Source organism: Hoplias malabaricus, chromosome 15 (genome assembly GCF_029633855.1).
Source record: "Hoplias malabaricus isolate fHopMal1 chromosome 15, fHopMal1.hap1, whole genome shotgun sequence".
Taxonomy (NCBI): Eukaryota; Metazoa; Chordata; class Actinopteri; order Characiformes; family Erythrinidae; genus Hoplias; species Hoplias malabaricus.
In genome coordinates, this window is record NC_089814.1 from 19475791 (window position 1) to 19503448 (window position 27658).

Sequence of the window (27658 nt, forward strand, 5' to 3'; positions counted from 1 at the left end):
ACCTTAATAATTGTTCCCATTATTTATATACTTCCTATAGCATACATTTGCTTTGAGCACCAATGACCCTCTTTTCACTGACCATTCCCTGGACAACTTTTCCTATGTACTAACTAAAGCATACCTGGAGCAACCCTGAACACCTACCTTTGTAGAGACGTACTGGCCCAGTCATCTAGCCATCAGTTTGGCTCTTTTCAGTCACTCAGATATTTAAACTTGCTGTTTTTTCTGCGGACTGTTCAGTTGCTGCGTAATGAGGTAATCATTATTCACTTCACCTGCCAGTGGTTTTAATGTTGTGTAATGTATGCACACACATTGTTGCCAAATGTGTTTACAAGTGCTGGAAGTATATTTTCAGTGGCACCAAGTTCAGAGCAATATAATGGTGTTTCTAGAATGCAGTGGACAAGGGAGGACACCTGGTGAATCAGTGACAGGATTGTGGGCACACAACTGGAGGGAAGGCTAGCCCATCTCTCCAAACTCAGAGAACAGCAGCACAAACTGTTGACAGTTTTGATTAATAGAGGTTATGAGAAAAATCACAAAAAAAACACAAAGTGCATCGCGTTTTGTGCCGCAGTGGCAAATGTGTAGGATTGAAAAAGCCATCGCACACACGGGAGAACCGGATATGCCCGAGAGCACGTCTCGCTCTGGAGATTTATGTGAAATATCAGTTGTCAATTCAGCTGAACGATTATGTGTTACATGCTTTATCTGCACGAAACAACACCTGCTCAACAGCCACAACTGGGTGGTTTCACACATTCTGGCTGCCATTGTTATGTCTTCAGTCATGACCAAATCTACTGCACACAATAACCTGTGTCTGCCGAAGAAACAAGAATAACATACTGCTGAAATGTCAAAGGTTAAAGAAAAAACATCAGAGTGTAGATCATTTTGAACATTCAATTCAATTTCATTTTTCATTTGTAGACCTGGTCTACTGATGCTAAAAAGAGTCCTTTTAATAGTTATATTATTTATTTATATTAATTCTATTTGCTTTCATGTTGTTGATAAGAAAAAACATATAAATATAGGCCACCACCACCTGTTCTGGAAAGTGTGTGTAACTGTAGGTGGTGAGGGCTTGTGTGTGTTTTTTCCACCGATGAAACAAACATAGCCCCCACCCTTGAAATATGTCGTTGCCTTTGGAACAAAATCTTGTATCTCCATTCCTGTTTCTTTTTATGCTCTGACAAAATTTGATCATTTAGTCTCGTGTATCATTTCACGAACAGAACGGGCTCAAAGTAAATATTAGATTTACAAACATTGGTATGTATCTTTTTACTTCTTTGTACAGCCTTTTTTTATCTGCAATGTTTAATTGCTTGAAAACTAGGTTAAGTTATTAATTTATATGTCTGTTTAATATTAATTTATTTCATCATGACAATAAAGATGATATAAAAATAACAATAAAGCTCTTTTATTATGCAGTATCACATCTGGACGTAAAATATCTTCTACAAATTTCAGGTTTGCGTATGCCTCGTTATCTGGAGTCATGGGAGGACACTGGGAAATATATTTCACACTGAGACCCAAAAACAAACAATTTTAAGCTTTTTAGGAAGTAATGATTTCAGGAAGTAATGATTGGGCAATGGTTGTTCTCTGTGTTCTGTGTACGGCTTGTTCCCATGCTGTCGCTGGTTTGTTGACACAGTGGAGTTCAGTGGAGCAAGGAGAAATGAGTTTTTCTTCAGTAGACAGTGGATGAGACTGGAAGAAAAGAACATTCTGTTAAAGACTCCCTTTTAAACCGTTTTGTTTATCTGTCATACATCCATTTCCATAAAAACTCTTTAAAAATGCTTCTCACATGACAGTGTTCTTGGGGTACGCCTGCTTTGTGGGTTTTAGTGTTTTCTTGCAGCTGTACTCTCTCTTTAACTCAGCATGTTCGCTTCTTTAGCTGAATAATTTTAGCCATGCTTTAAAGGAGTACCTCAGTTCTCAGTTCTAGTACTGAATCCCCAACTCCTCTTTTCTCAGCACATCACTGGCCCTCCCTCTGCCTCATTACTCAGCACTGTGCTATCAACACAGGCATCTGTTGATGTAACTGTATCAGGCAGTTCCTGTTCTCTTTCAAGCCTGTTGAGCCATCCACGGGTGTTACGTTAGTGGCCGTTAGGAAAAGTGAAGCAGAACAATGTCAGTCCTTTGCTTGGGAGCACTGTGTGATGGTGAAGAATTGTAGGTGGAGACTGCAGTGGCTAAACCAGGAACCAATGACATAGGACCAAACATTGTCTGGTAATTGTGTAAATGCTAAAGATGCAGCAAATTATGAAAACAAATTTCAGGAGAGTGCTGTAAAAATGTATTAGACTAGGGGGAATCCCAGGAGCAAGAAACCCAGATCATAATTAATTTTCCTTTAAGATAAAAGCCCATTGTTCTAGAAATGTACACCTACAGCTCTAATCATTTTTGAAGAAAAATAAAAACAATGAATAAATACATACATACAAAACTGTCTATGTCCATTTAATTATAAGTAGTCTACCTCAAAAGAGCTTTGTCTATGACTGTCATTCACAGTTAACATGCTGAAGTCTCCACAAGTGGGCGCCATTAGAAGCCAAACAGTAATTATAGTGCTTCATATCAGTGACACTGTGTCCTTGTTCATGGAGAAAACACCAGAGTGTGTTGGGAGGAGTTCAGGCCCAGGACGAATGACCGACATCAACACTCATGACACAGAAGCTTTAAATACAAGATGCACTGCACACATATCCAAAAAATAATTAAATAAATAAAAATAAAAGGAAGTTATGTTCTGATTGAAAATATACACTCACGTGCACTGCTGCTCAGGCTGGACGACATGTAGCTGCTCCCACCGGCTCCAAACCCTCCACCATATCCTCCTCCTAATCCTCCAAGACCTCCTCCAAGACCTCCTCCCAGGCCCAGTCCAAAGCCGTATCCTGCTCCCAGTCCAAGACCAGCACCTCCTCCCAGTCCTGCTCCTCCTCCTGCAAGAGCCAGAGCTCCACCTCCTGCTCCACCTACCCCACCTCCTACTGTGGTCTTAGACATGTGCACTGTGACACCTCCTCCTGACTTCAGCCTGGCTCACCGCACACACACACAAACACACAAACCACATACGAGTCACATTCTCTTTTTTTCTCATTTTCTTTGATCACACTCAAACTTGCTTTGACAAGAAATATTTGAGTAGACCTTTGCCACTGCGTAACCAAGACTTAGTTTCTCTAAAACTCTCCAGTATTTTCAGAGGAAGCAGTAAACATTCCTATCACTGAATGAAGTACCTGTTCTCCTCACTGTCCAGAAGTTTCTTGTAGGCTGTGATTTCAACCTCTAGAGACATTTTGCTGGCCAGAAGTTCTTGGTACTCTTGTCCATAATGTGTGATTTGCTACAAAACAAGGATTTAGTGAGCTGTGCCATTTATAAAGTCAAATAATATGATTATAATGCATTCTGATTATAATATATTTACCTCACATTTGTGTATTTCTGTTTGAAGCTCAGCTGAATGAAACATTTTCACACTGAACTGATAAGACTCTTCCTGAAGAGTCATATATAAATTGACTCACTGAATCACAATTATTCATACAGGGAATTCACCAACCAGCCAGTTACAGACTCTAGTCCATGTGTTGCTCTGCATTACAGTTACTTTATGTTAGCCCCTTTCACCCTGTTCTTCAATGGTCAGGACCCTCAGAAGACCACCTCAGAATAAATATAATTTGTGTGCTGGATCATTCTAATTGAAGAGCTGCAGTCGATTTGGTACGAGTGGATCAGACACCACAGTGCTGCTGGAGTTTTTACTGGAGGACAACTCGCTGTCCATTCTGTTAGAAAGACATACCTACCGTGTTGCTCCACACTGTAGATGAACCACCCTTGTCACAGTTTGTCCTCTAGTCCTTCATCGGTGGCTGGATATTTTTGGTTGGTGGACAATTCTCAGTCCAGCAGTGGCACTGAGTGTTTTTAAAACTCCAGCAACGCTGCTGTGTCTGATCCACTTGTAACAGTGCAACACACACACTAACACCACCAACACATCAGTGTCACTGTAGTGCTGAGAATGTTCCACCTTCTCTGTGGTGGTCCTGTGAGGATCCTGACCATTGAAGAACAGGGTTAACAGGAGCTAAATATGTACACAGAGCAAGACATGAACTACAATCTGTAATTGTAGAACAACAAAGTTCAGGGGAGCTGAGGGAAAGGACAATGAATGTAGAAATACTAATGTGGTTGTAATGTAGTGCTGCTTGGTGTAAGTATGATTAATAAACAACTGATGACATTTTAATGACCTGTGACCTCATTTAAAGGACACTTGAACTACTTCCTCGCCAGTGTGTTTAGCCTTAGATGAGAGGAACTGTACCTTTCTGAGGTCATCAAGCTGGGACTTGAGGACGACCACTTGTTCCTTGTAGGTCTCGGTGTGAGAGCTGCTGTGAGATTCAGCCTCATCCACCTGAGACTCCAGCTGGATATTCTGGACGACGAGAGCACAAACAGATTTCAAATACACTTCTCACACACCAGTGACTACGCACAGCAATCCTCTAATTATAAGCTATTAAACCATGACATGTAAGGGACCTGTCCAGCTCTACCTCATTAATCATGGAAAAATGAGCCTTGAATTAAAAGGGGAAATTCACAGATTTGTCATAATTCTTCATTAATTGCTACAAAAAGTCTACACAAAGTCATACAGAGTGAAGAATTCTCACGTCTAACATCACAAAAAAACTGTGTTTACATTTTGACATCTTACAGTCTGAAGAAATCCCCTTTAAGGAGGTTAAGCAGTGCCAACTGAAACTGAATACTGATTATAATGGAAATAATTATTATTCAGTATCTACTGTGAATGATTTGATGGTTAATATGAAACCTATGTGCTTTATGTAGTTACTATAGCGATGGAAATTAGACCCAGACAAAGACAAGGATTAGCTGTGATGATTCTGTCAGTGATGTTCTGTAGTCACATACCAGGGATTTGAGACGGTCAATCTCCCTCTGCACTGAGTCTATCTGCAGCTTGTAAACCCTCAGCTCTTCTTTGGTTGTAGTGAGGGACTGAGTACTGGGCTGAGAGGATATGGTCATCATGGAGAGCTGCAGTAAAAAAAATAGATTAGAACATATTTGAGTGGCTGTAAACTGCTTACAAAGTACCAGTATTCATTTGGAAATCGGTGATATTCTAAGATACCACTAGGGGGAGACACAAGCATGAAATTAATAAGAGTCTACATCACAATGACCGTGTAGTTCAGCGTGAGAAGGGTGCGACTGTTTCTGCAGTTAGATCATAAAGAGCACATACACTGTCCTGCACGGAGATGAGCGCATCCTGCTTGCTGCGCTGAGCCAGAGTTTCATAGTGGGCTTTAACTTCGGTCAGGGCTGAGGTCAGGTCCTGGGCCTGAGCTGTGTTGTCCACTGAGATTGAGACAGCTGACTTCACACTGCCAGTCACAATGTTCCTCACCTCCTTCACTTTCTGAAAAGGGGTGATACAGTAGTTCAGGACCGGAACATAAAAATCTAGCCCAGGTTTCTGTTCCAACCATTAGACTGCTCTAATTAGCAAACAAGAAGCAGAACTGTCCACACAGATAGACCCAAGTCCTGGAGAGGAGTTTTACTTTCTGGACCTGAATTACCAATCTCTGAATACATATCTGTAGAACAAAGTACAAAAGTACAGTAATATATATGGTTTTATCATTAGTAAGATGTACTCACAGCATCATAAACCTGCTTGGACAGAGCAATCTGATCTTCCAGGCCACTAATGCTAGTCTGGAGCTCAAAAATATTAAGATACAGGTTGTCCACATCCTGTTGAGAGAAATCAAATTAAGGAAAACATAAATATCACAGTCTCATAATCCCTTGGAACCATTCCATTCCGGATTCCGTCCCTTCCACAGCACTGAAATTGCCTTAAGGCGTACCTCAAGGATCAGTCTTTGGGCCCTTCTTTTCATTGTTTACATGCTTCTACTTGGACATATCTTGTGTCATTTTAATCTCGACTTTCACTGCTATGCGGAGGACATCCAGATTTAGTATTGAATCTACTTAGAAAGTTGTTTATCAGAAATCAGGAAATGGATGAATCACAAATTTCTCAAACCTCAAAAAATATATTTTCTCCCTTGCTTATAATACTCCTCAAACTTAACCTATTCATGCTTGTTCTTTACAGTTTGTTAATGTTTTATATATCTTTCCGTGTTCTATGTATTGACTATTGTAAGCATCTTTGAGTTTTTGAAAAGCACTATACAAATATAATGTATTATTATTATTATTATTATTATTATTATTATTAATATAACAATATCACCAAAGTACATGTGATTTACTACTCAAATAAACATATACACCTCTTTTAATGTGGTCCAGTCCATCTCTAGAGATTTGGTCTGAGAGGTCTCCTCTTCGTATCTTGGATGAAAAAACAGAAGCCATATTTACTGATCTGATAAGGCATGATTAAGCACACCAACCCATACAAATAAAAACAAATAAGTGAATCTGACCTGGCTTGTACATCATCAATGATGCCCTTGTAGTGCTCAATCTCTGCAATGATGGCCTCTTTGGTGGCAGTGAGGCTGTCGATTTGGGATTTGTAGGTTCCGATGGCTGACGTGAGGAGGATGGAGGTGCTGGCAGGACCACCCTGCTCAGGGTTGGTGAACATGGAGATCTTGGCTTTCAGGACAGCGTTGTGTTGCTCCAGGGACCGAGCCTGAACAATATCAGTGAAGAAGAACCTCTGGGTTAGAGCTCAGGAGGAGTTCCACACTGAAAGATCACAGACACATGTCAAATACTTGCTTAAAAAGAAAGACCTTGTACGTACCTTGTCTATGAAAGAGGCAAATTTGTCATTGAGGGCCTGGAGTTCTTCCTTCTCCTTCAAGCGAGTGATCTGCACGGTGTCCAGAGATGGCAGTGATGGGTCAACGCTAGGCACTGGACTGGCGCCAGCATCTACTGTTGTGGTGGTGCTCAGGAAGGAAGGGTTGAAGCCATAGCCCCCAATCTTGAAGACTCTGCCACCAAGACGAGCTCTGAGAGGTGACACGCCAGCTCTGGCTCCTCCAGCAGCAGCCAATCCAAGACCTCCACCCAGACCAAGACCTGCTCCAGCAGCACCAGCACCAAGCCCCAGGCCTCCGCCCAATCCAAGCCCCAAACCTAGCCCAGAACCCAGGCCGAGGCCGAGGCCGAGGCCAGCTCCGGCTCCCCTGGCCAAGCCCAGCGAACGGGAGAGTGCCCCGCCTGAGACTCCAGAGCCCCGCGCTGAGGAGAACAGACGGTTGCCTCCATATGTGGCCCCAAATCTCACAGCCCCCCCACTGATTTGCATTCTAGCATCAGCCATGTTGACTCTCAGAGCTGGGGTTCAGATCTCTACGCAGAGCAGTCCTGGCACTCAGTCAGGCTGTCCTAACACCTTACTGGGCTTTAAATAAAGCAGGCGCTTGCAGGGGCTACTTGCTTTGGCTGATGCTGATTTGCTGAAGCTGCCATATGACTGGCAGGCCAGCGTCCCCCCGGAGGCTCACATCTGCCCCAAACATGTTCAGAGCAATTTAACAACCTACGGCAAAGAGTACATTTTAGCTAAAGTGGGCTCTGGAGCTCTACATTTTGATTGGAAGGTAAAAGTCTTCTCTTTATATGGTGTCAAGTCTCAAACATTTAGGTCTGACATATTGGCTATGGATTTCAAGCGGATGAAAAGAAACTCCAGTGCGTTCTTTATCAAGGAAAAAGATCCCAGCTCTCATAAATCAAAACCTTGAGCTTGACAGTGAGCGGCAGGTGAATACTCCATTACCAAAGGGTTTTTTGCCCCAGAGGGGAAACAAACAGTGGCCAGATGGTATGTAACAAGCTGTAACAGAAAAGGCCTCCTCTGGTAATATTAGAGTGCTACAGCTATCATTTTACTTGTTATCTAACTGAATGGGTCTCTCAATTATCAAAATCTCTTTCTTTTTTTGGGGGTGGAGTGTGGGTGAGGGGTAATTCCAGGCCCTGTGCTACCCTAACTGCTGCTCCTCAGAATCAATTCTCACTCTCCAAATAACCTTGAAGAAGAGACATTTACAGCACCAAGGGACTTCTTGCTAGTTCCTTTTCTCATGCTAAAAAACACCAGTGAGGCTGGTCAGGTCTCTGGGGGGTTGTTTTGAGGAGACATTAAAAAGCTTTTCTCAGAGCTGCCTGGCCGTGATCTCTGACACTAGACACATAGGAGACATATCCCTGACATGTCTGAAGAGGATCAGCTGTCTGCAGAGAAAACATCCAACTGAGGTATGAGTGAATTTATACTTTATCATTTATTATAGATTTACCTGCCATTGCTTATTGAATCCATTCTCAGGAGACCAGTCTACTGCACTTAAACTGCCAGATAGATTGGAGCCATTTGTCCTCCTGTGTGTGATTACAGACAGACAGAGTTATGTACTAGGGGTTTTTTCTTGAGACTGAGAATTAATGACACACACTGCCATTTTAGGCCCATAACCAATGTCCTTGCTGCACAGGAGCGGCAATAAAAGCACTTATTATTTATTTCCCCTAATGAAAATCACCACGGCTGAACACAAGTGACATTCAGCAAGGGACAAATCAAACTGAGAACAGAATCAGACACAGGAAAAATTATGGAGAGGTTGGCAATCTATCATTCAATCAGTTAATCAGTCAGCCATCCAGTCAGTCAGGCAATCAATTTATAAATCAACCAGTCAGTCAATCGATCAGTCCGTGAGTCAGTAAACCAAGCAATCAATCCAACAGTCAATCGATCAGTCAAATGAGGAAATCAATCAGTCTTCCAATTTCTGTTCATCAAGAGTTCTTCTGAAAGAACTGCACAGGAAAACAGTCAGTAATTTACTAAATATTCAGTTTAGTAATATTTATTTATTGATAATTTTCAACTACAGTTTGCCTTGCTTCAAACAATATACTATCTCTACTATAAATAAATACTAGAAAATATTAAGAGCTATATAGGAAACAGCTTCTCAACACTAAACTCTTATATTCCTTCCATATTTTCAGTTCTTTAGGGTGACAGACCTGGACCAAATGTGCTATGGACGTCTACTTATGCATTTCTGACATAGCTGCTGTGGTGGTTTGACTAAATTAAGTCCTGAATGGACGCCATGTTTAAAGAAGATGTGGAAAAAAAAGACAAAACTGCAGCAGTTAAACACTCACTTGGCAGCAGCTCACTTAGATCTGCATTATCTGAAGTATTGCCAGCATTTAAACACAGGGACTGTCTTACAGCTGCAGTTCAGTGCAATTAAAGAGGAGATTAGCTTAGTTCCTCAGATGTTAGGACAGTGTTCAAACATCGCAGACGCAGGAGGTTGGTGGTCAGCACCTCGGACAGCGCTGGGTGGAAGCTCTCCTGATGTCCCACAGTTATCTGTCCCGTCCAGCTCCTTCAGCATCCATCACTGTCCATTCTCAAAGCAGGTGGGCAGGTATCTACAGAAAACAGGAGTGGGGAGGGGGTCTAGCTCATATTTGGGGGTGGGTGGAAGGCCGTTTCTGGAGAAGAAAGCTGAGTAAAATAGATATGCAGGAGTATGGCACCCCAGGTGTCACATCTGCACATTGTAATGCAGTTTGGCTACTGCTCATTATGTAATGCAACATGTTTCTGGGAAAAATGAAACAAAACGTGGCCTGTAGAAATGTTATGACACATTTCCCGCCACACGATCTTTAAACTGCCATGTTTAAGTTTCTTGTTGAGCATGTTTGACTGTCACTGGACACAGCCGTGTCCAAACCTTGGCACAGAGGTGCTGTGGCCGTAGGGAATGGTATTGCGGTGGAGTTACACTCTATTTCTGGCGTATTTACACATGTACAAGTCCCGTGTACTTCTCCTCGTATCTCAGGAGACAGCGACCGCTTCGAGAACTGCTTCGTTCCCGCGCTCCGAGTCCTCGGTTTGTGCGGGTGCGGAGGGGGCCGGCTGCTGAGGGTCTGTTCTCGGTTTGGTGGAGGACGCGGGCCGGGGTTCGGGGCGGATAATGGTGCACCGTCGGGGGTCTTGTTTCTCCGCGGCGACGGCGCCGGCGTTTGCGGTGGTGATGGTCGGGCTGCGGTGGTCGCGCTCGTACTCCTCCTGCGCGCGCTCCATCTTCCTCCTCTTCATCTGGCCTTTGTGGCAGCGGTGTGTGGTTAGAGAAAGAGCCACGATGGCCACTATCACGACGCCCAGCAAAGAGAGCGCAGAAGTGGAGGAGAAGGGCGGCGGAAGGTGATCAACTTTCTCCGCGCACGAAGCGTTGCTCTCGAGCCCGAAGCCTACCGTCACGCGCTCCGCTGCCCCAGAGCTCAAGGCTAGAGGGCTGAGGGGCATTTTATTTTCTCGGGGCTGGGCTCTGTCTCGGTGCCTTTTGTTCTCTTTTGGTCTGAGAACTCTTCCCAAAAAAAAAAATCCCGGGCTGATGTTGAGGGCAGGTCTCCAGAGAAGAGGGTTTTCACACAGGCGTTTTCCTCAGAAATCCCTCTGGACAGCTTCAGAGACGGACAGAACAACAAAACACAGAACAACGACACAGATTAACGCCCCGCGGGTGACTAAACACAGCCCCATTCAGCGCTAAACAATCAGAGTTACCCTCACAGAGAGGGAAACTACATGAAGGTTTCCAGCTACAGAATCACAAGAAAATGTTTTCTGAGTTTTCGCGGGGTTTTCTTACCTCAGCACAGTGCCGCGAACCAGCAGAGCGCGAGCTACCGTCCAGCCCAACACAGCCCACACGGTTCGGATATCGAAATCTCTCTCTCACACACACACACACACACACACACACACACACACACACACACACACCAAGCCAAGTCTCTGACGTAAAGCTCTACCGAAAACCCTTTTCGTTGCTGTTAAAAGCAGTCTAACACTTTCACAGTCCACCGAGGTTCAAAGTTTAAACGCGTCTCCAGTTGTCCGTTGGTCAAACACGTCACACGACCAGAGCGCGAGGCTCGTAGCGCGCGCCCAGCTACCGGACCTCGTGCGTGCCGCCTTCAGCCGCAACACACACATTCATATCGCTCCAAGTGCCTGCGAGGAGGCGCCTGTGCCCTGACAGAACATCCTCTCATACAGGACCAGGAACATATAATGACAATGGATTCCATGAAGGAACACCGCTAATGTGCTGCTGGTGGCTTGCGCTGGATACGAATGGATCAGACACAGCAACGTTGCTGGAGTTTTTAACGAGTGCGCACACATTTGTTACTGCACTTTACACACCTACCAAGTAAAAGCCAGTAAGTCGTCAGTTGGTGCACAGTTTGAGTCATCCCCTAGTTCTTGATCAGGGGTCACAGGACACAGGGCGCTTTTGGCTGGTGGGGCTATTCATCACTGCTGAGTCTGGTCCATTCACACCAGCGCAACACACACACACACACACACACCACATCAGTGTCACTGCAGGATCGTCCACCGCACACATATTACCTGCTCTCTTGTGGTCTTCATAAAAAACAGTGTACAAAGGGGGATAAAGCATGGAGAGCCACAGATGAACAACAACGTCCACTAATATGATGAGGATAAAGAATAGAATTTCCAAGTGTGCAACTTTTTTTGGCCAGTCAGTGAAGGAGCAGATGTTAATATCATTTTCCATGACAACAGATATTGCATGCAAACCAGAACCCAGAGCTCAACATCACTGCGTTTTGGATTACTGTTATTCTGAGATGCAAACATTCCAACCAAAATCTATAGCATTCTATAGGAGTGGACTTTGAAATAATGTGAAAAATTCTATAGTATTTACTTGTTGGAAAATGGTGTGCTTTATACATCCACTGTTTTTTCCTGAAGGTGAAAAACGAAATGGTGTGGAGACAGGACAAGGGCACTGATGTTAGTTCGGTATCGCTCGTTAGTTCGGTAAACTCCACTCCAGCTCATCCCAAATGTATCGGCTGGTGCTCCATTACTCCTGAGAACACAGTGCCATTGCTCCACAGTACAATGCTTGGTAAGGATCCAATACATCCCATTTTACTTCTATTGCTTCCCTCTAAAACACATTTTACACTATTGTGAGCAATGAATGCACATTCAAGTGCCTCGATTCATTAATTATGGAGCATCTAGATTCTACTGCAAAGTGTGTGTAATACTGAGGCAAACATGGAGCTAGAGGCACTTCTTGTTTTTCATGGGCTGTTAAACCCAGCAATTCTGAAGCTGTGACTGGGCATCAGTTTGTCTCAGGGCAGTGACACTACCTCCCTTGGCGTCTGTCCGTGTCTCCCGTATTTGGCCAGCAGAGTCTTGTGCCAGCTGTTTGCTGTCTATTCAGAATGATCAGGCATTTAAAAGCCACAGGTCTGGACATGGCACCAAACTACAGACACTGCATCCTGTGGTTTTTATTCATAAAAGATTGGCTTGCATTCACAAGTGCAGCACGCTAGAAGCGTCAGTAGAAAACCATTGAATGAGTATTAACCCATTCATTTGAAGGATAACACAACGTTAGTTTTCCTAGGTCCTTTATAAGACCACTAATAACGACAATTGGGACGTAAGTCTGCAATTGCTCAGACCCAAAAAAGAATATCACTTTTTACACAGAGAGAGATGCTCATTTATGCCACACATTAGTCTTTATCATTCATTCATTCATTATCTGTAACTGCTTATCCAGTTCAGGGTCGCGGTGGGTCCAGAGCCTATTGGGCGCAAGCCTATTGGGGGTACCAGTCCTTCACAGGGCAACCCACACTCACACATTCACTCACACCTACGAACACTTTTGAGTTGCCAATCCATCTACCCACATGAGTTTTTGGACTCAAGGAGGAAACTGGAGCACCCGGAGGAAACCCATGAGGACACGGGGAGAACAGTCACCCTCAGACAGTCACCCGGAGCAGGAACCGAACCCACAACCTCCAGGCCCCTGTGTGACTGCGACACTACCTGCTGCACCACTGAGACGCCTGAGTCTTTCTCATTAAAACTGAATTCATGTTACATTTTTTCTCCTAATATTTAGTGGTTCTTAGCAGACATTTTAAGTCGGGGGGGCTGGATCATCTTTCCAAAGAGCTTTCAACAGTGTAATCACACAACTCAACACATTTAGAGTAATAGACTAACTGCCCAGTTCTTTTAGCTAACAGAGCTCCCATGGTGCAGTGGTCTAAATTCTGGCCCTAAAAAGGAGATCACTGGTTGGATCAATGGGAATGTGCTGTAAGTCTAAGATTGCCTTGCTTTCTCTTGGTGGGGAGGATGGTCCTCAAACTCCTCCGGTTAATCAGAGTCCTGCTAAGCAATATGGGCATGCTAGTTAGTGGAACAGATTGGGGAATATGGCTGTGACTGTGGTGTTGTGTTAGCAAGGGTTGAGGCAGTGACTCCATTCATGACATCGATGAAGCAGAGTCAGATGCATGTGTCTCACTCTCAGTGTGACAGCATGTTGTGATTGGGGAGGTCTTGGCATTGGAAGCAGTGATGTGTCATCTGGGGCAGAAAAACCCTGTCAATATTAGTGGCTTGGAGAGAACAGGCAGAGGACAGAAGAGAGGGCTAACACTGGCTAATTTCATGCATATTTATGGGCCACTCTAGAAGAGAAAGAAAGACAGAGACCAACCAAGTAGTTCTCTCTAGGTTAATACTGGCAGGGAACTCATGTGTCATCTCAACTCATCTCTAAGGACAAGGCCAGCGACAGTCACATCACTGAGATCCTGCACAATTAATTTTGCCCAAAACGTTCCCCACACTCCTCTGACTTCAAGGTGTAAGCTGTTTTTTTTTTCTTTTTCATTTAATTGAATTAAGGATAATGTCAAAATACACAAAGCAATACATACAAATCTCAGGAGAGAGACTGAGATAGTCACAGGCTCCCACAGGACACTTTATTAAATCCTTCATAATGTAAAACCTATCAGGCCTTTCTCTTACACTCACAAAGGAGGGGATCCAAACGTGATTAATCCCAGTAGGTTCACTGGACGGTGACGAGCCGACCCCTCTCCTCTCTCAAGGGAAGCTACTGTGGATCCATAGCCTGCAATTACCCACGTCAATACACACAAATAATGTGTTCCAATCCCTATCCTGTGGAGAACAGCTAAACACGTGCGTTAATGTAAGTCGTACCACCATAAAAGCTCATTAGAATGAATTCCATTCAAGGAAACAAAAAAAAAAAAAAAAAAAAAAAAAAAAAAAAAAAAAAAAAAAAAAAGATAAAGACAAAACAGGGCAGGGGGAGTTGAGGGAATGCCACACACTGCTGCTTGGGAGGCTGGCATTTGCATGCAGGGAGCATCTCTTTGTCCATCTAAAAGAGAGAGAGAGAGAGAAGGGGCTGCAATCCGAGCATTAGCTCTAATGATAGCGTCTTGCCATTGTGTGCGGCGAGCATTGTTATTCAGAAATGGGCCAGTCCAGGAATTGAACCTTTCCACGCCCTTCTGTGCCGAAACAGTTATTAGAGCAGAGAAACAGTGGTGAGGGAAATGGCTCTCTAGGCAGGTTTCAGAGTCTCCTAATAAACTCACATCTGTGATGGATGACCATGCACCCACCAGGGCCAAAACACAAAAGAGAGTCAACTCCAGCCCCCATGTGCACAAACACTATTCATCTACACATTCGCCAGCTCTGTCCACAGCTCCGACTCGCAGCTGTGCTCATGAAAAGAACAGTTTAAGGATAAACATACATCATCCCACCCCAACGGCAGGGAAACAATTCACTTCTCCACCCAGAGATTACACTGTTCTCCAGTTGGTTTGCAAAAAAAAAAAGAACAAAGTTGACAATTTTACAAGCGGTGGGTAGGTGGGGAAAAAAAAACACCACCAATCTGCCACCGTCTGAGAAACACTGAGCAAATAATGAGCTCCAAAAAGTTTAAATGAGCACCTGATGCAGAGGAAGAGCTGCAGAGTTCAGAAAGATCTAACTGCAAAAAACATTAAAAAAAAAAAATAATAATAATAATGAAATGGTCATGGAAGCAATTCTAAGGCCGCCACTAAGAAGGCTTCAAAGTGGTGCGTGTGCTATGTCATGGCAGAGCTTCAATTCTCCTCATGCAGAGCCAAAACAAACCCTCTCCAGAGATGAGCTGGCTGAATGTAGATAACCAAATACTTCAGCACATGGCCTTTTGTGCTTCAACTGTAGAACAACGGAAGCCAATCACAGAGCAACTCCGTTCTACTTCAATCTCAGGGAGGAGAATAGAGAAAGAAACGGCATGCATGCTAAGTGGAAGGGTATTGTGACTGGGAGCATATTCAAGCCATGATAAAATAAATAAAAAGACAGCAGCTGTTCAGTGGAATAAGACAAAAAAGATACCTGTGCCTCAGAGCTGAACATTTTGTTATTAAGATCGGCAACAGCGAAGCACACATTTTTTTTGCATCCTACTGCAAAGCAAAAAGCAAAAAAAAAGGGGTGCTTTCAAGTCACCTGGTAGAGGGCCAGATGAGAATTTCTGACTTCATTGGGAGAGATAAAGACAGATTACAGAAACAAGAGAGAGAAGGAGACCAGTACAATCCGGTTAGACGACTATAAACAAAGTTCAGAAAAGTCTAACGTTAATATTGTCACATTTTATTTGACGAAAAAAGGGAAATAATATCATGTAAAATGTAGGAGAAGGTTGCTCCAGTCCACTGTGGGAGAGGTAAAAGGAAAGGGACAGGGGCAGGCTGTAGACACATTGTCCTGTGAAACTAGCTCCGGGTGCCGAGCAAATGCAGCACTAGCTCCTCATCCTCAGCCAGAGACAGGCCAGTGTCCAAAGGCTCTGCTGCTGAAGAGTCCTGCTTGGCCTTCTTCCTTCCAGCCCCCCACTGTCCTTCATCATCTTCACTGCTGCTGCTGCTACTGTGGCTCCTCTTCCTTCCACTGAACTCTGGACCACTGCTTTAAAAAGCACAAAGCACTACAGGTTAAAGAAAAGCCTGAGAGGATCAGAGAGGATCTACAGAAAGGTTAAACACTGCTGAAATAAAACCTTATATCTCTGAAATGGTAGCAGCATAGAAAAATAACCTTAAGCTAAATTTGTCAATCCAGTGGTACATTTTCTTCCAGTCCTTTCAGGCAGGTATTTCCAGTATTTTCTGACATTTTGGGAATTAATTCATGTGATTCCTTTAGAGTAATTTTGATTTATGGATAATAAATGTTTCTAAAAAATGTATATACATACATACAGGAGGTCCTCGGGTTACGTCAGTCAGATTGTTACGACACATCTCCCATTTACTGTATAAAGCCTTGTTTCGACTTGTTTTCGTGTTTGGTGTGCATGGCGGAAGAATACACGGTTACGCGGCTCGGGACTGAGGACGACGGCATCACCCCAGTCGCATTGCACGCCATTTTAGCTTGCTGCTACGTCATTCTCTCTCACGTGTGCTTACAGTGTGTTATTTACGTTCAGTATGTACGTATGCTCCGACTTACACCCAAAAACAGTTTACGACGTGACGTAGGAACGGATCAACGACGTAAGTCGAGGACCTGCTGTATGTGTGTATGTATGTGTGTATGTATGTGTATATATATATATATATATAAAACATTCTTTCATGTAACTTTGTTTTTTCATGTACCTAAAAAGGCCACAAGGTTTGAAGCCCAAATTAAACAAAGACTATAGATTTATACTCTAAAGTAAAGTATGACAGTTTGAAGAGGTAGTTCATGTGTACACTGCAAAAAAAAAAATGCTACAGAAATATTAAATTTATTCGGTTCTGTGAACTCAACATTAGAGGTCAGTATTCTGAAAGCCAGCTTCCAGAGAGCCACCCGTTTCTGTACAGATCTTTCTCAATATTCAGTCATTCATTGTCTGCAACCGTTTCTCCAGTTTAGGGTGACGGTGGGTCCGGAGCCTACCCGGAATCACTGGGCACAAGGCAGGAACACACCCTGGAGGGGGCGCCAATCTTTCACAGGGCAACACACATTCACTTACACACACAATGGACACTTGAGTAGCCAATCCACCTACCAACATGTTTTTGGACCATGGGAAAATACTTTGAACCATGTTTCTCAATACTTCAGTAATCCTAATTATTATTAAAATTAATTACTTTAAACAGGATTTTGTTGATTCGAAACAGTGCATGAGGGCATCCCAGTAAAAAGGCAGTGAAATGTGAGTGTGGTATGGAGCTGTAAGGCAGCAGATGGTAAAAGTAACTGAACAGCTATCATTGTAAGATTACAGCACACATTGCATTTTATAATTTTACTCCAGCTAAACATCCAGCAGAGCGATAAATATGATGTTACAACATGGTAAAATACACTCAAACAGGTCATTTATTTCTTTGCTCTCCACAATCACCATTTTCTGTCTCTGCCTTGGGACTCTGTGATAACAATATCACTTTGGATTTAACATTCAAACAGTTTATGAGTTCCAGGAGATACTCTGCTTAAAGTAAAATTCACAATGCCATTCTCTGAGGCTCTCAAGAGCAATTAAAATTCCCTCTGCCTGCTCTGTGATTAGGTAATCTCCTCTGGATCCTCAGAAACACACAACACTCCCCCAAACCCTAGGGGAATATTTTTTAGAAGCACTGGGGAAAACAAAAGAAAATAGCATAAATGATGTGTGTGATTTAACTTGAATAACAAGCTATTTCTTGGTTTGCTCGGGCAGGTTTGGAGGGGCATATTTGCACAAGACAGGATTCAATTTCATATTTCAACCATTCCTTCTCAAAATCTCTTGTTACACACAATGTCTTGTTTTTGTTAACATTGTAAGCTGGGGATATGAGAATTGTCAATATATACATTATCCTTGAACATATCTTTGAATATTAAACCACAATCTTTGATCAAACAGAGAACTGGACCTTAACCAGGATTAGCAAAGACAAATGCAGTAAAGATGGCGGCTACTCCTTGAAAAAGTATAAAACGCACACATTTTACTGATTGAATTTTGATGCACACAATACGATGGCTTGGAAGCACAGGGATGTAAAGCGTCACTTTAACTCAGATAACTTTTAATTTATTTACTGATTTTTTAAATTTATATTCAAACAGAAATGTGTTTATATACAGGACAAAAAAAAATAAAATAAAATAAACATTTGACTGATGCCCCTTACACTGCTCTGCTTCCAAGCCCTTAAAAGTAAAGATGGCAAAAGCTGTGCCTGTGACAGGACAACGACAGACAGTTGTGTGTGTTCCTCATATAGATTTGAATTTTAAATCAGGTCATTTCTGCAGAGCTCGGCCGAGTGCAGGGCTGTGCGTCTCTGGGCAGTGCTCCCTCCAGTCTTTCGTCAAGTTTAAAGAGCTCACCAGGCTCCTGTGTGATGAGGGATGTGTATGCATGAGCACATTCGTGAGTTGCGACTTGGATTATCTTCACTAAATGAGCCCAACCAGGCCTAGCTGCTGAATTATTTAAAACAGCTCATCTAAACTGTTCCTCCTTCACCTTTTTTTTTAAACTCCCCACACACAGCATAAGCATAAAGCCAAGTCCAAATGATAGTGTAGCTGTGTTTGTTGTACTATATAAAGCAGAGTAAACTGCTTTGGAGTGCTCATGTTCATCCTGGACCCAATACTTTGAAAGCCTCATTGTCACCCAGAGACTTTTTGCATGAAAGGGCATTAAATGTCATTCAATCTGTTTAACAGTCAGGCTTGTAGCGAGCACACATCATTAGCCTTTTAAAGCCTGTTGACTTCCACTCGCGCCCATAAATCACTGGCCAGTTCCTAACAGCGCGCGGCTGAATATCAATTTGGACAAGAAAGCACTGGCTGCAACAAGAGCCATCGATGGGGCTGTCCATAAGGGATGCACCAGAGCTAGGAGCAATATAGCCGAGGACGATGTGTAATGGGAGCGGACAGGGGGATAAAGTAGCTGCTGCTGCAGAGGTGGGAGTGTGTGGAGCATAGAGAGAGGGAGACAGAAAGAAAGAGCCAGAGGAAGATGCGGCCAGTGACAGGTGGTGTGTGTGAGGCCAGTGGAGTGTGCAGGGAGGACAGGTAACACACACAAATGAGCCCGGGCTTTAGTGCAGCCCCTGGCTCCAGGCCCAGCCATAAAGCATACAGCACAAGGGGAAGAGGGAGAGACACAAAGACAGAGAGGGGTGGGGATGGTATACTTGGAGAAAGCAAAAAGAGGATGAGAGGGAGAAAGAGAGAGAAGGATAGATCCAACAGAGACAAGGAGAAAAAGGAAAAGAGGGAAGAAGGGCACCAGAGAGGAAAAAGAAAGAGAGAGTGAGAGAAAGAGGAGAGAGGAAACCCATCTGATTTACAGCAGCAGCAGCCTCTCCTGCATTCGCGGAGTGTAGCCATGCAGTAAACACCAGCCCATGGCCATTAATCACACACAGCACTGCTGTCTGAACAAGAGAACTACCAGCATCAGCTGACCCCTACACACAGCACAGAGAGGGGGAGGTGAGTGAATGAGTGAAAGAATGAATGAAACAAGCAATAAAGCCAAGAAGAGAGAGAGAGAAAGAGTACAGAACAAGAGAATGAGTGAGAATAATGAATGATTGAATAAACAAATAAAAGAAAGAAGCAATGTAGCTGAGAATAAAGACCACAGAATGAAAGAATGAATAAGAAAATCACATGATTGAATGAAGCAATAAGGAAGAGGAAATGGATGCAGACAGTCCAGAAGGAAGCATAGAATGAATAAATAAATGGAAATACTACACAACAACTCAGAAACTGAGAGTGAGGAGAAGAATGAATAGAGAGGAGAGCACACAAATACAGGGGAGTATATGAAAGACAGAGTGAGGAAAATAATTAATTATTATTCACTAATAAACGAGAGTATTAAAAGTTTGTGAAAGTGATTGAGGAAAGTGTTAAAAAGTGAGATAAAGGAGACTGAAAGTAAGAGTGTAAAAGACTAAAAAGTGAGAGAGTACAAAAGTAATAGTGGATGCATAATGGAAAGTGTATGAAAGGAAGAGTGAGAACTGGTGGAGGGAAAAAAGGAAGACATGACACCGGAGTGAGAGAGGGAGAGAAGAGACAAGCTGGAAGAGAATAAATCTTTTGTACAGTACTCTTCAGGCAGGAGAACATTACCTCTTCCTTTCCATCTCCCACTTTAAATCTGAATGTAATTACACGTTTTATGGACTATCCACAGCCAGCACGGGGATCAATGCTTTACACTGCCAACCAATAAACGAATCCTGTTCTTCTATAAGGGAATAACTCCTTCTGAGAAGCAATTATGCAGTGGACTCCAGGACTGATACACACAGGACCAACGTGCTGCAAAACCTAATGAAACTCTGTAGACCCAATATGAACGAGAAGCAGCCGAGCCTGGCCTGTAATTAAGTGCTGGGAGAATCAATTTCTCATTTTAGAATAATTAGGGGATTATGATTTGGCGCTCTGGCTTGGTTTACTATAGGAGACGTTAAAAATGCACATGATTTACTGTACATCTCAGCACTTTGCTGAAATGAAACAAAGCAGAAAACATGGGCCTGATAAGCTTTCTGGAAAAGGAAAAAACAAAACCAAGTACATACATTTAACTTATAACAGATAAACAGTAAGAGTTCTGTTTTGTTTCCCCACCTTCTCTGGAATTACTATGTAGTTGAGTTTTATAAAATCTCAAAAGTACACATTTACTTTAAAGTCAATGTATTTCATAAATGGAAACTTCTGTAATCTTCCTGCTTAAACAAAAATAATAATAAAAAAATCATTTAAACAGGCTGTGTTTGATCGTTCTAAAGCCCCACCTGGATGTAATTACATTTCCATGGGGTCCTAGGGTTATTTTCTCTCTTTTTGTCTGTCTTCTGTGCTACAGGGGTCTTCCGCAGTTTTATTTCCAATTGAAAACAAGCATGTCTGTGTTTTTCCATGATGTCCTGGAGGAAATTACAGGCTGAATTACCTTCTGTTTTTCAGTGAACTCAGCGGCTGTCTGATCATTTTAATCCTGTCTGGATGCAAATCTCTGTGTGTTAAGAGGAAGATCTCACCTCTTGTTGGATAAAACAGGAGTTTGTGCACTGCTGCACACCATATTTAGCCTCTGAGCGCACGTTTCCATAGATACTCCAAAAAAATATTTTCAGAGCAGCAAAACAAAAATGACTAGTTACTGCTAGTTACTTGGTGTAATTTCTCAAGACTGCACATGGGAGAGCATTATCAGAATAAAATAAAATCAAATAAAAATCTGTGACAAAAGGGAGATCACACAGGCTGCTGATAAAAGGTGTGAATATAATGGCAGTTGCAGGTTTAATGTTACAGCCTAACTTTTTATACTCTGATAATATAATTCAAGGATTAGAAACTTGGATGCTCTAGTTTTCATTGCCTTTCGGATGCTAGAGTTCAATGCGGATGCATGACAAATATTTGTATTACAGAGGTCCCCCTGAAATACTAATCCAATCACATTAGCTGAAGATAACTATGCAATTGAGTTATATTTCTTATGTATTTTATTGTATTCAAAAAAGCAGTCCAGGGGCACCTAAGTGGCTTTCTCTTTGGAACATCACAAGCACAATCCCTAGTGATGCGTCAGCCATCTGAGGCAGTAAGACCGAAGAGACAACAACTGGCTTCACTCTCTAATTGAGTGGGCTGTAGGCACTCTCCTCTGGGTAGTTAATCTGTTCAGTCATATTCTATTAAGTTTGTGTTTGTATTTTATATATAAGACCTAAATTAAGATTGTCTTTGGCAAATAAACTTATACAAAAGGACATGGAAGAAACAAAATGTATGAAGAAGGAAAGCTAATTCTTTCTGGCTAACAAGGTTAAACAACTTTAACATCACTGTAGGGGGCTTGACGCAGACATGCATACCAATATGAAAATTATAAAGACGTACTTGCTTTTCAAGGAGGCACGTCTCTATTAGCATAAGTGATAAGACAAGCCCTGCTCTTTCCCTGAAGGCATTCTTACCCTTCTTCATCGTCCACCTCCTCGTCTAAGTCTCGCACTCTGTCGGGGTCAGGCAGTGAGCAGGGGTCAAACTCTTCATCTGCTCCAGACAAGTACGCCACCACCTCCTCATCGGCGTCGTCATCATCATCAACATCATCATCTTCATCATCATTGGCTTTCTTCTGTTTGAAAAAGAGAGAGCGAAAGAGGGGAAAAATTATGTCTATGCCTTTTACATCAGACATTTAACTCAATGTATCTCACTACCATATAAAGTACTCAATCAATCACATTAAGGAACTGCTCCACAAGAGGGTGCTCTCGAGTGCTTCATATTAAAACACACCATATGTCCTTGTTTCTTAAGACAACCCAATTTCTGCTTGTGATTGAGGACCACAGGTTTCTGTAACTGAACAATATTACACCCACTGAGCAACAGATATTCAGTGTAAAGTATTTGAACAAATCTTTGCTTTTTAGTTTCAAACACACAGTGAAAAAACTTGGGTTAGATTACTTCAGTGGACATAGGCTCTCACACTGATGACGGGGGGAAAAAAAAAAAAAGTATGGCAAAAGTCCCCCTTGGCTCTTGTTATGCAGGACAAGTGAAGGTGATAAGAGCCTTTTTAGTAGCTGGCAAAAGCCCAGGAATATTTTAGAAGTCAACCAGTAACTTGACCCAGATTTGTGTTGCTAACTTAAGCCACGGACTGCTCTAATTCTAGTTTCCACAAAGACACAGCCTCCTTTTCAGAGCATGCAAATACATGCACAGTATGAGTCTTCAGTTTTATATTTATGACAATCAGCTACAATGAGAGAAAACATGTGAAATAAGTAAAAATGCTGACGAAATATCCACGGTGGGTAGAATTTACACTGATATATTTGGGGGATTATTTATATATTATTATTATTATTTATTATTTATTTTATTTTTTTACAGTAAATGAGGGGCAGATTGGGATCGGAAGGGGGCAAAAACGCTGTCCCTGGTGCTATAACAAGCTTGTTTTGTGGGAAAATCATTTGAAATTCTGCTGACAGACTTGTGGCTTGAAAACTCACGTCCACGTGTGCGGAATAAAGCCAACTCCACTCTCATGCCTTAGATGATTTACAAGGATGAGAGACAGAGAGGGAGAGAGAACAGAGCGAGCGAGTGAAGGAGGAGGAGGAGGAGGAGGAGAAAGGAAATGAGAGAAAGTAAGGGTGGGTGAAGGAGAGAGGGAGAGGGATGATGGGGGAAAAAAGAGAAGACAAAAAGAGGACAGCATGGAAAAAACAAGGGTGTATCAATGTGACTTACAACTTTGCAATATATTCCAGATACAAATGACAAGATATATATCAGTAAAAGCTGATTAGAATGCAGCTGGTTAGGATGCTGTGTCATTTTTCCTCTGCCACCATCACTTTAACTGGGTTTAGGCATCTCTCTCTCCCCTCTCTCTCCAGTCAAAACACTCACGTACATTGATCGCTTTCATTCCCTGCTTTAAATAACCCATCAATCACACCCTTTCCAAACCTGCACCTTCTCAGCAGCACCTCCACGGAGGTAGAGGGGCAAATCATTTCCTTAAACGATTGCAGCTCGCAACTATTTGAAATTCATATCATCTGTTCCGCAAAGGCCTTGAAGCATGTCTCATCAGTTCTGGTGTATAAATGCCATCACGCACACATGATTGAGCCCAAAAGCAATCGCTCCACACAAGCAGCAGCTAAGGCCTCTGAGCATGAATAATTGAACAAATGCTGTAACCATTTTATATTTTACAACATCATCAGTGCCATGTGACACTCGAAACATGGAATGGTGAACATCAATATTTTAAGATGGATATTCCGCAGTTAGTGTGGCTCAACTCCGGCGGGCAGCATAATACTCAAACTTACCAAAACAAATCTCCGAATTACAGTTTACTCAACTCCAGCAGTTTGTGATCTTATAGTCACAACATCAGCACCGTGCAGCAGGGGCACCTGCACCGATTAGAAAAGTTAACTGCCAACTTATACTTTTATGTACAGCTCCTCACAAGGTCCTGGATGAGTCCTGACCTAGTTCACCAGGAGCAAATCTCGAGCCTCATGAAGATTTGATTGCGATTCCTGAGGGAACAATCCAGCGTATCGTGGAATCTTGAATTTCTTCATATTCGAGTTCAGCTTACTTGCATCACACTTTGGCACAATTACTTCTGAGATAAGAAAATACACTGAATGCATGAGAATGTGTGACAGGAGGAACTAATTATGGCAGGCAACACGTTTCATTTTTCTCTGATGGATAGATAAGCTTTTCTCACCACACACTGTTCTAGTCTGGTCACCTAACAAAAGCGATAGGCTGATGCTTACAATGTTCAAACTGATGAGTACTGCATGCAGGAGAAACTATTCAAACAGCATGTGACACTGCAAACACAGCAGACATGACTGTAAAACTAACTAAACATATCTATTACCCTGATTCAGGTTACAAAAAATATTTATATATATTTTACACATTTTATGTTTATTACCACATAATTAGTGGCTCCTGATTTAACCCACATTCACACAAGACTTTGGGCAGTGAAATTTCTAGAACAGTGCAACAGTGGTGGTGCAACAACTAGTGTCACAGTGACACAGCTCCAGGGTCCTGGAGGTTGTGGGTTCCAGTCCCACTCCGGGTGACTGTCTGTGAGTTTGGTGTGTTCTCCCGTGTCTGCATGGGTTTCCTCCGGATGCTCCAGTTTCCTCCCACGGTCCAAAAAACAAATGTTGGTAGTTGGATTGGTGACTTTTTCTAGAACAGATTTCTTCAAAACCAGCTCCAGGTCTGGACTTTACAATGGCCAGCAGGTATGACACTATACCTGGCCAGTTAAGTGCATTATCAGTTGCAGGTGTAGTGTCAACAATTTTAAAATTTTGGATTGGAACCCAGATTGAAAGGTCTAGGTTAGAAGACATGTTCTAGAAGATAATCCAAGTTATTTTAATGGAATTCACTGCGATTTTTACCATAAACATCTGGAGTGAATACATTTTGTGAGCAAAAATTTGCGGCAAGCTTAAATATGATGTACTCAGATACTCAAATACACGTCCTTGACCAGTTTGTCTGTAGTGCAGCAGTATAGCAGACCCTCAACAGACAGAATCACATGCTTTTTTTTTTTATTTAAAAAAAAAAAAAAAAAGCCTAGGCTGATTATAAAATGGTACATAATTGTGAAGCAATCTGGTATGCAGTCAGACGAGAGGTTGAAGTAGATGGTATATATTTTTAGCTGAAGGGTTTTTAAAAACCATTTATGGCTGGCGAGTTTCCCAAGTTTGTTGACTACCTGCACCAAAATGGACAACTGATGGCATCACCCATCTTCCAGCCCCACCTTGGGGACAGCTATTTTCCAACCTTGGCTTTACACAAAGAGAAACAATGACAATTAAAACAGTTTTTATTTCTTCTTTTTGTTAAGCTTGATTCTCCATCTAAAAATAAGCTCTTTATTGAATATCATGCAAATCTGTCACTGATTCTAACACACCAATACTGACAAAGCTGATTCAACTTCAGATCAATGCCTCACAGTGTACTGATGCAATCTGACACCACTAGCTAATCCAGTTTCAGTGGGTTCATGACTAGGCTTAATGACTGTCTGTATGAGTGCTGCAGTCCAGTAGAGTGACTGCGGGAGAAGGGTGAGTGACAATATGGTGCTGGACTAAGACGAGCACTGGGGCCGGGGGAATTCAGTGTTTGCGGGGGAGTGATGAATAGTGAAAGATCCTTGGACATGCCTCAGCATTGATCAGAAGACAAATGACTGACCAGCCTCATTTCCATATGGACGCGGACAGAGGCGTCTCCATGTGAGGCCAGCAACAGGACATATGACATGTGCCTGTGCAAAACTGTAAACTGTCCTATGTAATGACCACAGGCAATCCACAGCCAATCCTTCTCCACTACCTTGACATGTGCACACACACTTCCCTCATGGGCAGCCTGCATGCCTCATGTCAGGTTCCACACAATGTTTTTTAAATTGGACTGCCAGAAAACAGCAGAAAACAGACATAATATAATTTAGCACTGGAAAGTGAAGTTTTCAATTATTTTGTACTTTTTACTGTGTAAAAGCTCTGAGACCATTTATAATCAGTGGCTTGAACTAACTTAAGGTACATCCATTCAGGGTGACCTCATCAATCCAGTAATGACTGACTGCAATTAATACCACACAGACACATTCCAGCATCTAGTGTAAAGATGTCTTGGAAAAGCAGAAATTGTAACTGGACTGAACCAGTTATGGACCAACCCCCATTGAAATACTTGATTTCAGAAGAAACATTAGATGAGAAATATCTACCAACATTTGGCCAGAAAGTGCAGGTGCAGTACAACAAACAGATTTTAAACACTACATATATTTAACTGAAAATAAAAAAAAAAAGTCAGATCCACTCCATTTAAACTGATCCCATCTAACGTAATGAAATTGGCAATTTAGAGTATGACTACAGAGCGAAGAGAAATATCTTTAAATCATAATGACAGTACACTCTGAATCAAAGCTCACTCCTGATGCTAAGTAATGACATGTTGGGCTCAGACTCACCTCTTTTGTTCTTTTGCTGGCTTCTCTTCGTTCAGCCTTCTCCTTCAGCCTCTTCTCCTGTTGAGAACAAAAACACAGAATGATAAACTGCACCACAGCACACGCCAAAACCTGCATCCTAGTGTCCTAATGTAATCAGAGCCTGATTGGAAAGCAATCATATCATCAGTCAGCTAAAAGAGCGAAGAGGAGAACGGCTGAGGTAAAAGAGGAGATGGGAAAAGATGAATACAAGAGCAAGGGAGGGAGTGATAAAAACTGAAGGAGAGAGGGCAGCCAGGGCACAGTTTGACTGATGAAGACTGGACATGTCCTTCACAGAAAAGGGAATGAACAAAGGAAAACTAAAACTTCTAAAAGAACTAAAGAAAGGGCTGTACAGGGATTAAACAGAATGGAAGAGGCAAAACAAGAGTGGAAAAGCCAAGTAGCCAAGAACTATCATGCTACTTATATAACACAGAAAAACAGCGGTTTTCTTTGGTACAAGCTGCACGAGTTGCTCCATTGGCCTCTTTGTGCAGGTTCTCCTCCATGTTGCTTCCATTTTGGCAGAATCATGTGACTACTTGTGCGGCAGTGTGGTTTTAAGGGAAAAGTACATAAACCCACATTACTTCTAACTAAATGTAATCATGTCTATTTTTAATCATGCAGTTAGAAGTTCTGAATGTCAATTTTAACTAGTTTTTCAATTAATTGCACAGCCCTAGTCCTGGCTGTTGAAAGACAGGAAAGAAAGAAAATAAGGGAAAAAAAAAAAAAAAAAATTAAGACAAAGGCCCTATACTGCCCTTTTTTGGCACACACAATTAATGTTTTTTAATATATGATACTAGATCCAAGTCTAATTTGAATCAGGTATTTGGAAATATTGTTGATTTTCTTTGGCTGCTTTACTGTGACTGTGTAAAATACAA

General features: G+C 42.3%; 3 protein-coding genes across 6 annotated transcripts in view; all 3 read right to left on the reverse strand.

Annotated features, from left to right (window-relative positions):
- Positions 1 to 1451: 1451 nt before the first annotated feature.
- On the reverse strand, positions 1452 to 7793 carry si:dkey-183i3.5 (uncharacterized protein LOC566445 homolog). Its single transcript, XM_066646505.1, has 10 exons — positions 6926 to 7793; positions 6600 to 6811; positions 6444 to 6504; positions 5797 to 5892; positions 5375 to 5551; positions 5038 to 5163; positions 4418 to 4531; positions 3315 to 3421; positions 2835 to 3106; positions 1452 to 1746 (listed from the first exon to the last, which is right to left on the reverse strand). The coding sequence occupies exons 1-10, from the start codon at positions 7448 to 7450 to the stop codon at positions 1727 to 1729; spliced, it is 1710 nt and encodes a 569-aa protein (XP_066502602.1). The 5' UTR covers positions 7451 to 7793; the 3' UTR covers positions 1452 to 1726.
- Positions 7794 to 8432: 639 nt separating this feature from the next.
- si:dkey-183i3.9 (uncharacterized protein C11orf87 homolog) lies at positions 8433 to 11011 on the reverse strand. Of its 2 annotated transcripts, XR_010795548.1 has the most exons (3): positions 10821 to 11011; positions 9313 to 10632; positions 8433 to 8514 (listed from the first exon to the last, which is right to left on the reverse strand). XR_010795548.1 is itself a non-coding variant. In XM_066646704.1 (2 exons), the coding sequence occupies exon 2, from the start codon at positions 10472 to 10474 to the stop codon at positions 10004 to 10006; it is 471 nt and encodes a 156-aa protein (XP_066502801.1). In that variant the 5' UTR covers positions 10475 to 10632; positions 10821 to 11011; the 3' UTR covers positions 9075 to 10003. The 2 variants fall into 2 exon arrangements, 1 of the variants encoding a protein (XP_066502801.1); XM_066646704.1 differs by lacking the exon at positions 8433 to 8514 and having other exon boundaries at positions 9075 to 10632.
- A 3365-nt stretch (positions 11012 to 14376) lies between these two features.
- Positions 14377 to 27658, reverse strand: part of ddx10 (DEAD (Asp-Glu-Ala-Asp) box polypeptide 10) — a 33348-nt gene continuing 20066 nt past the window's right edge. The window contains exons 16-18 of one of the 3 annotated variants that reach the window (XM_066645733.1): positions 26739 to 26795; positions 22123 to 22283; positions 14377 to 16057 (exon numbers count right to left, since the gene is read on the reverse strand). In XM_066645733.1, coding sequence (XP_066501830.1) covers positions 15865 to 16057; positions 22123 to 22283; positions 26739 to 26795 — 411 coding nt within the window. In that variant the 3' untranslated portion in view covers positions 14377 to 15864. Of the gene's footprint in view, positions 16058 to 22122; positions 22287 to 26738; positions 26796 to 27658 lie in introns of all 3 variants that reach the window. The other 2 variants (XM_066645735.1, XM_066645734.1) reach the window with 2 other exon arrangements.

What these genes read in the sequence shown, in the direction of transcription:
- si:dkey-183i3.9 (XM_066646704.1), bottom strand. Translation starts at nt 10,474, where the DNA reads ATGCCCCTCAGCCCTCTAGCCTTGAGCTCTGGGGCAGCGGAGCGCGTG.
- si:dkey-183i3.5 (XM_066646505.1), bottom strand. Translation starts at nt 7,450, where the DNA reads ATGGCTGATGCTAGAATGCAAATCAGTGGGGGGGCTGTGAGATTTGGG. An exon ending in TTGCCTCTTTCATAGACAAG is followed by an intron (nt 6,812 to 6,925) that starts GTACGTACAAGG and finishes GATATTGTTCAG; the next exon opens with GCTCGGTCCCTGGAGCAACA. An exon ending in CAGCCTGAGCAGCAGTGCAC is followed by an intron (nt 1,747 to 2,834) that starts GTGAGTGTATAT and finishes CTTTTCTTCCAG; the next exon opens with TCTCATCCACTGTCTACTGA.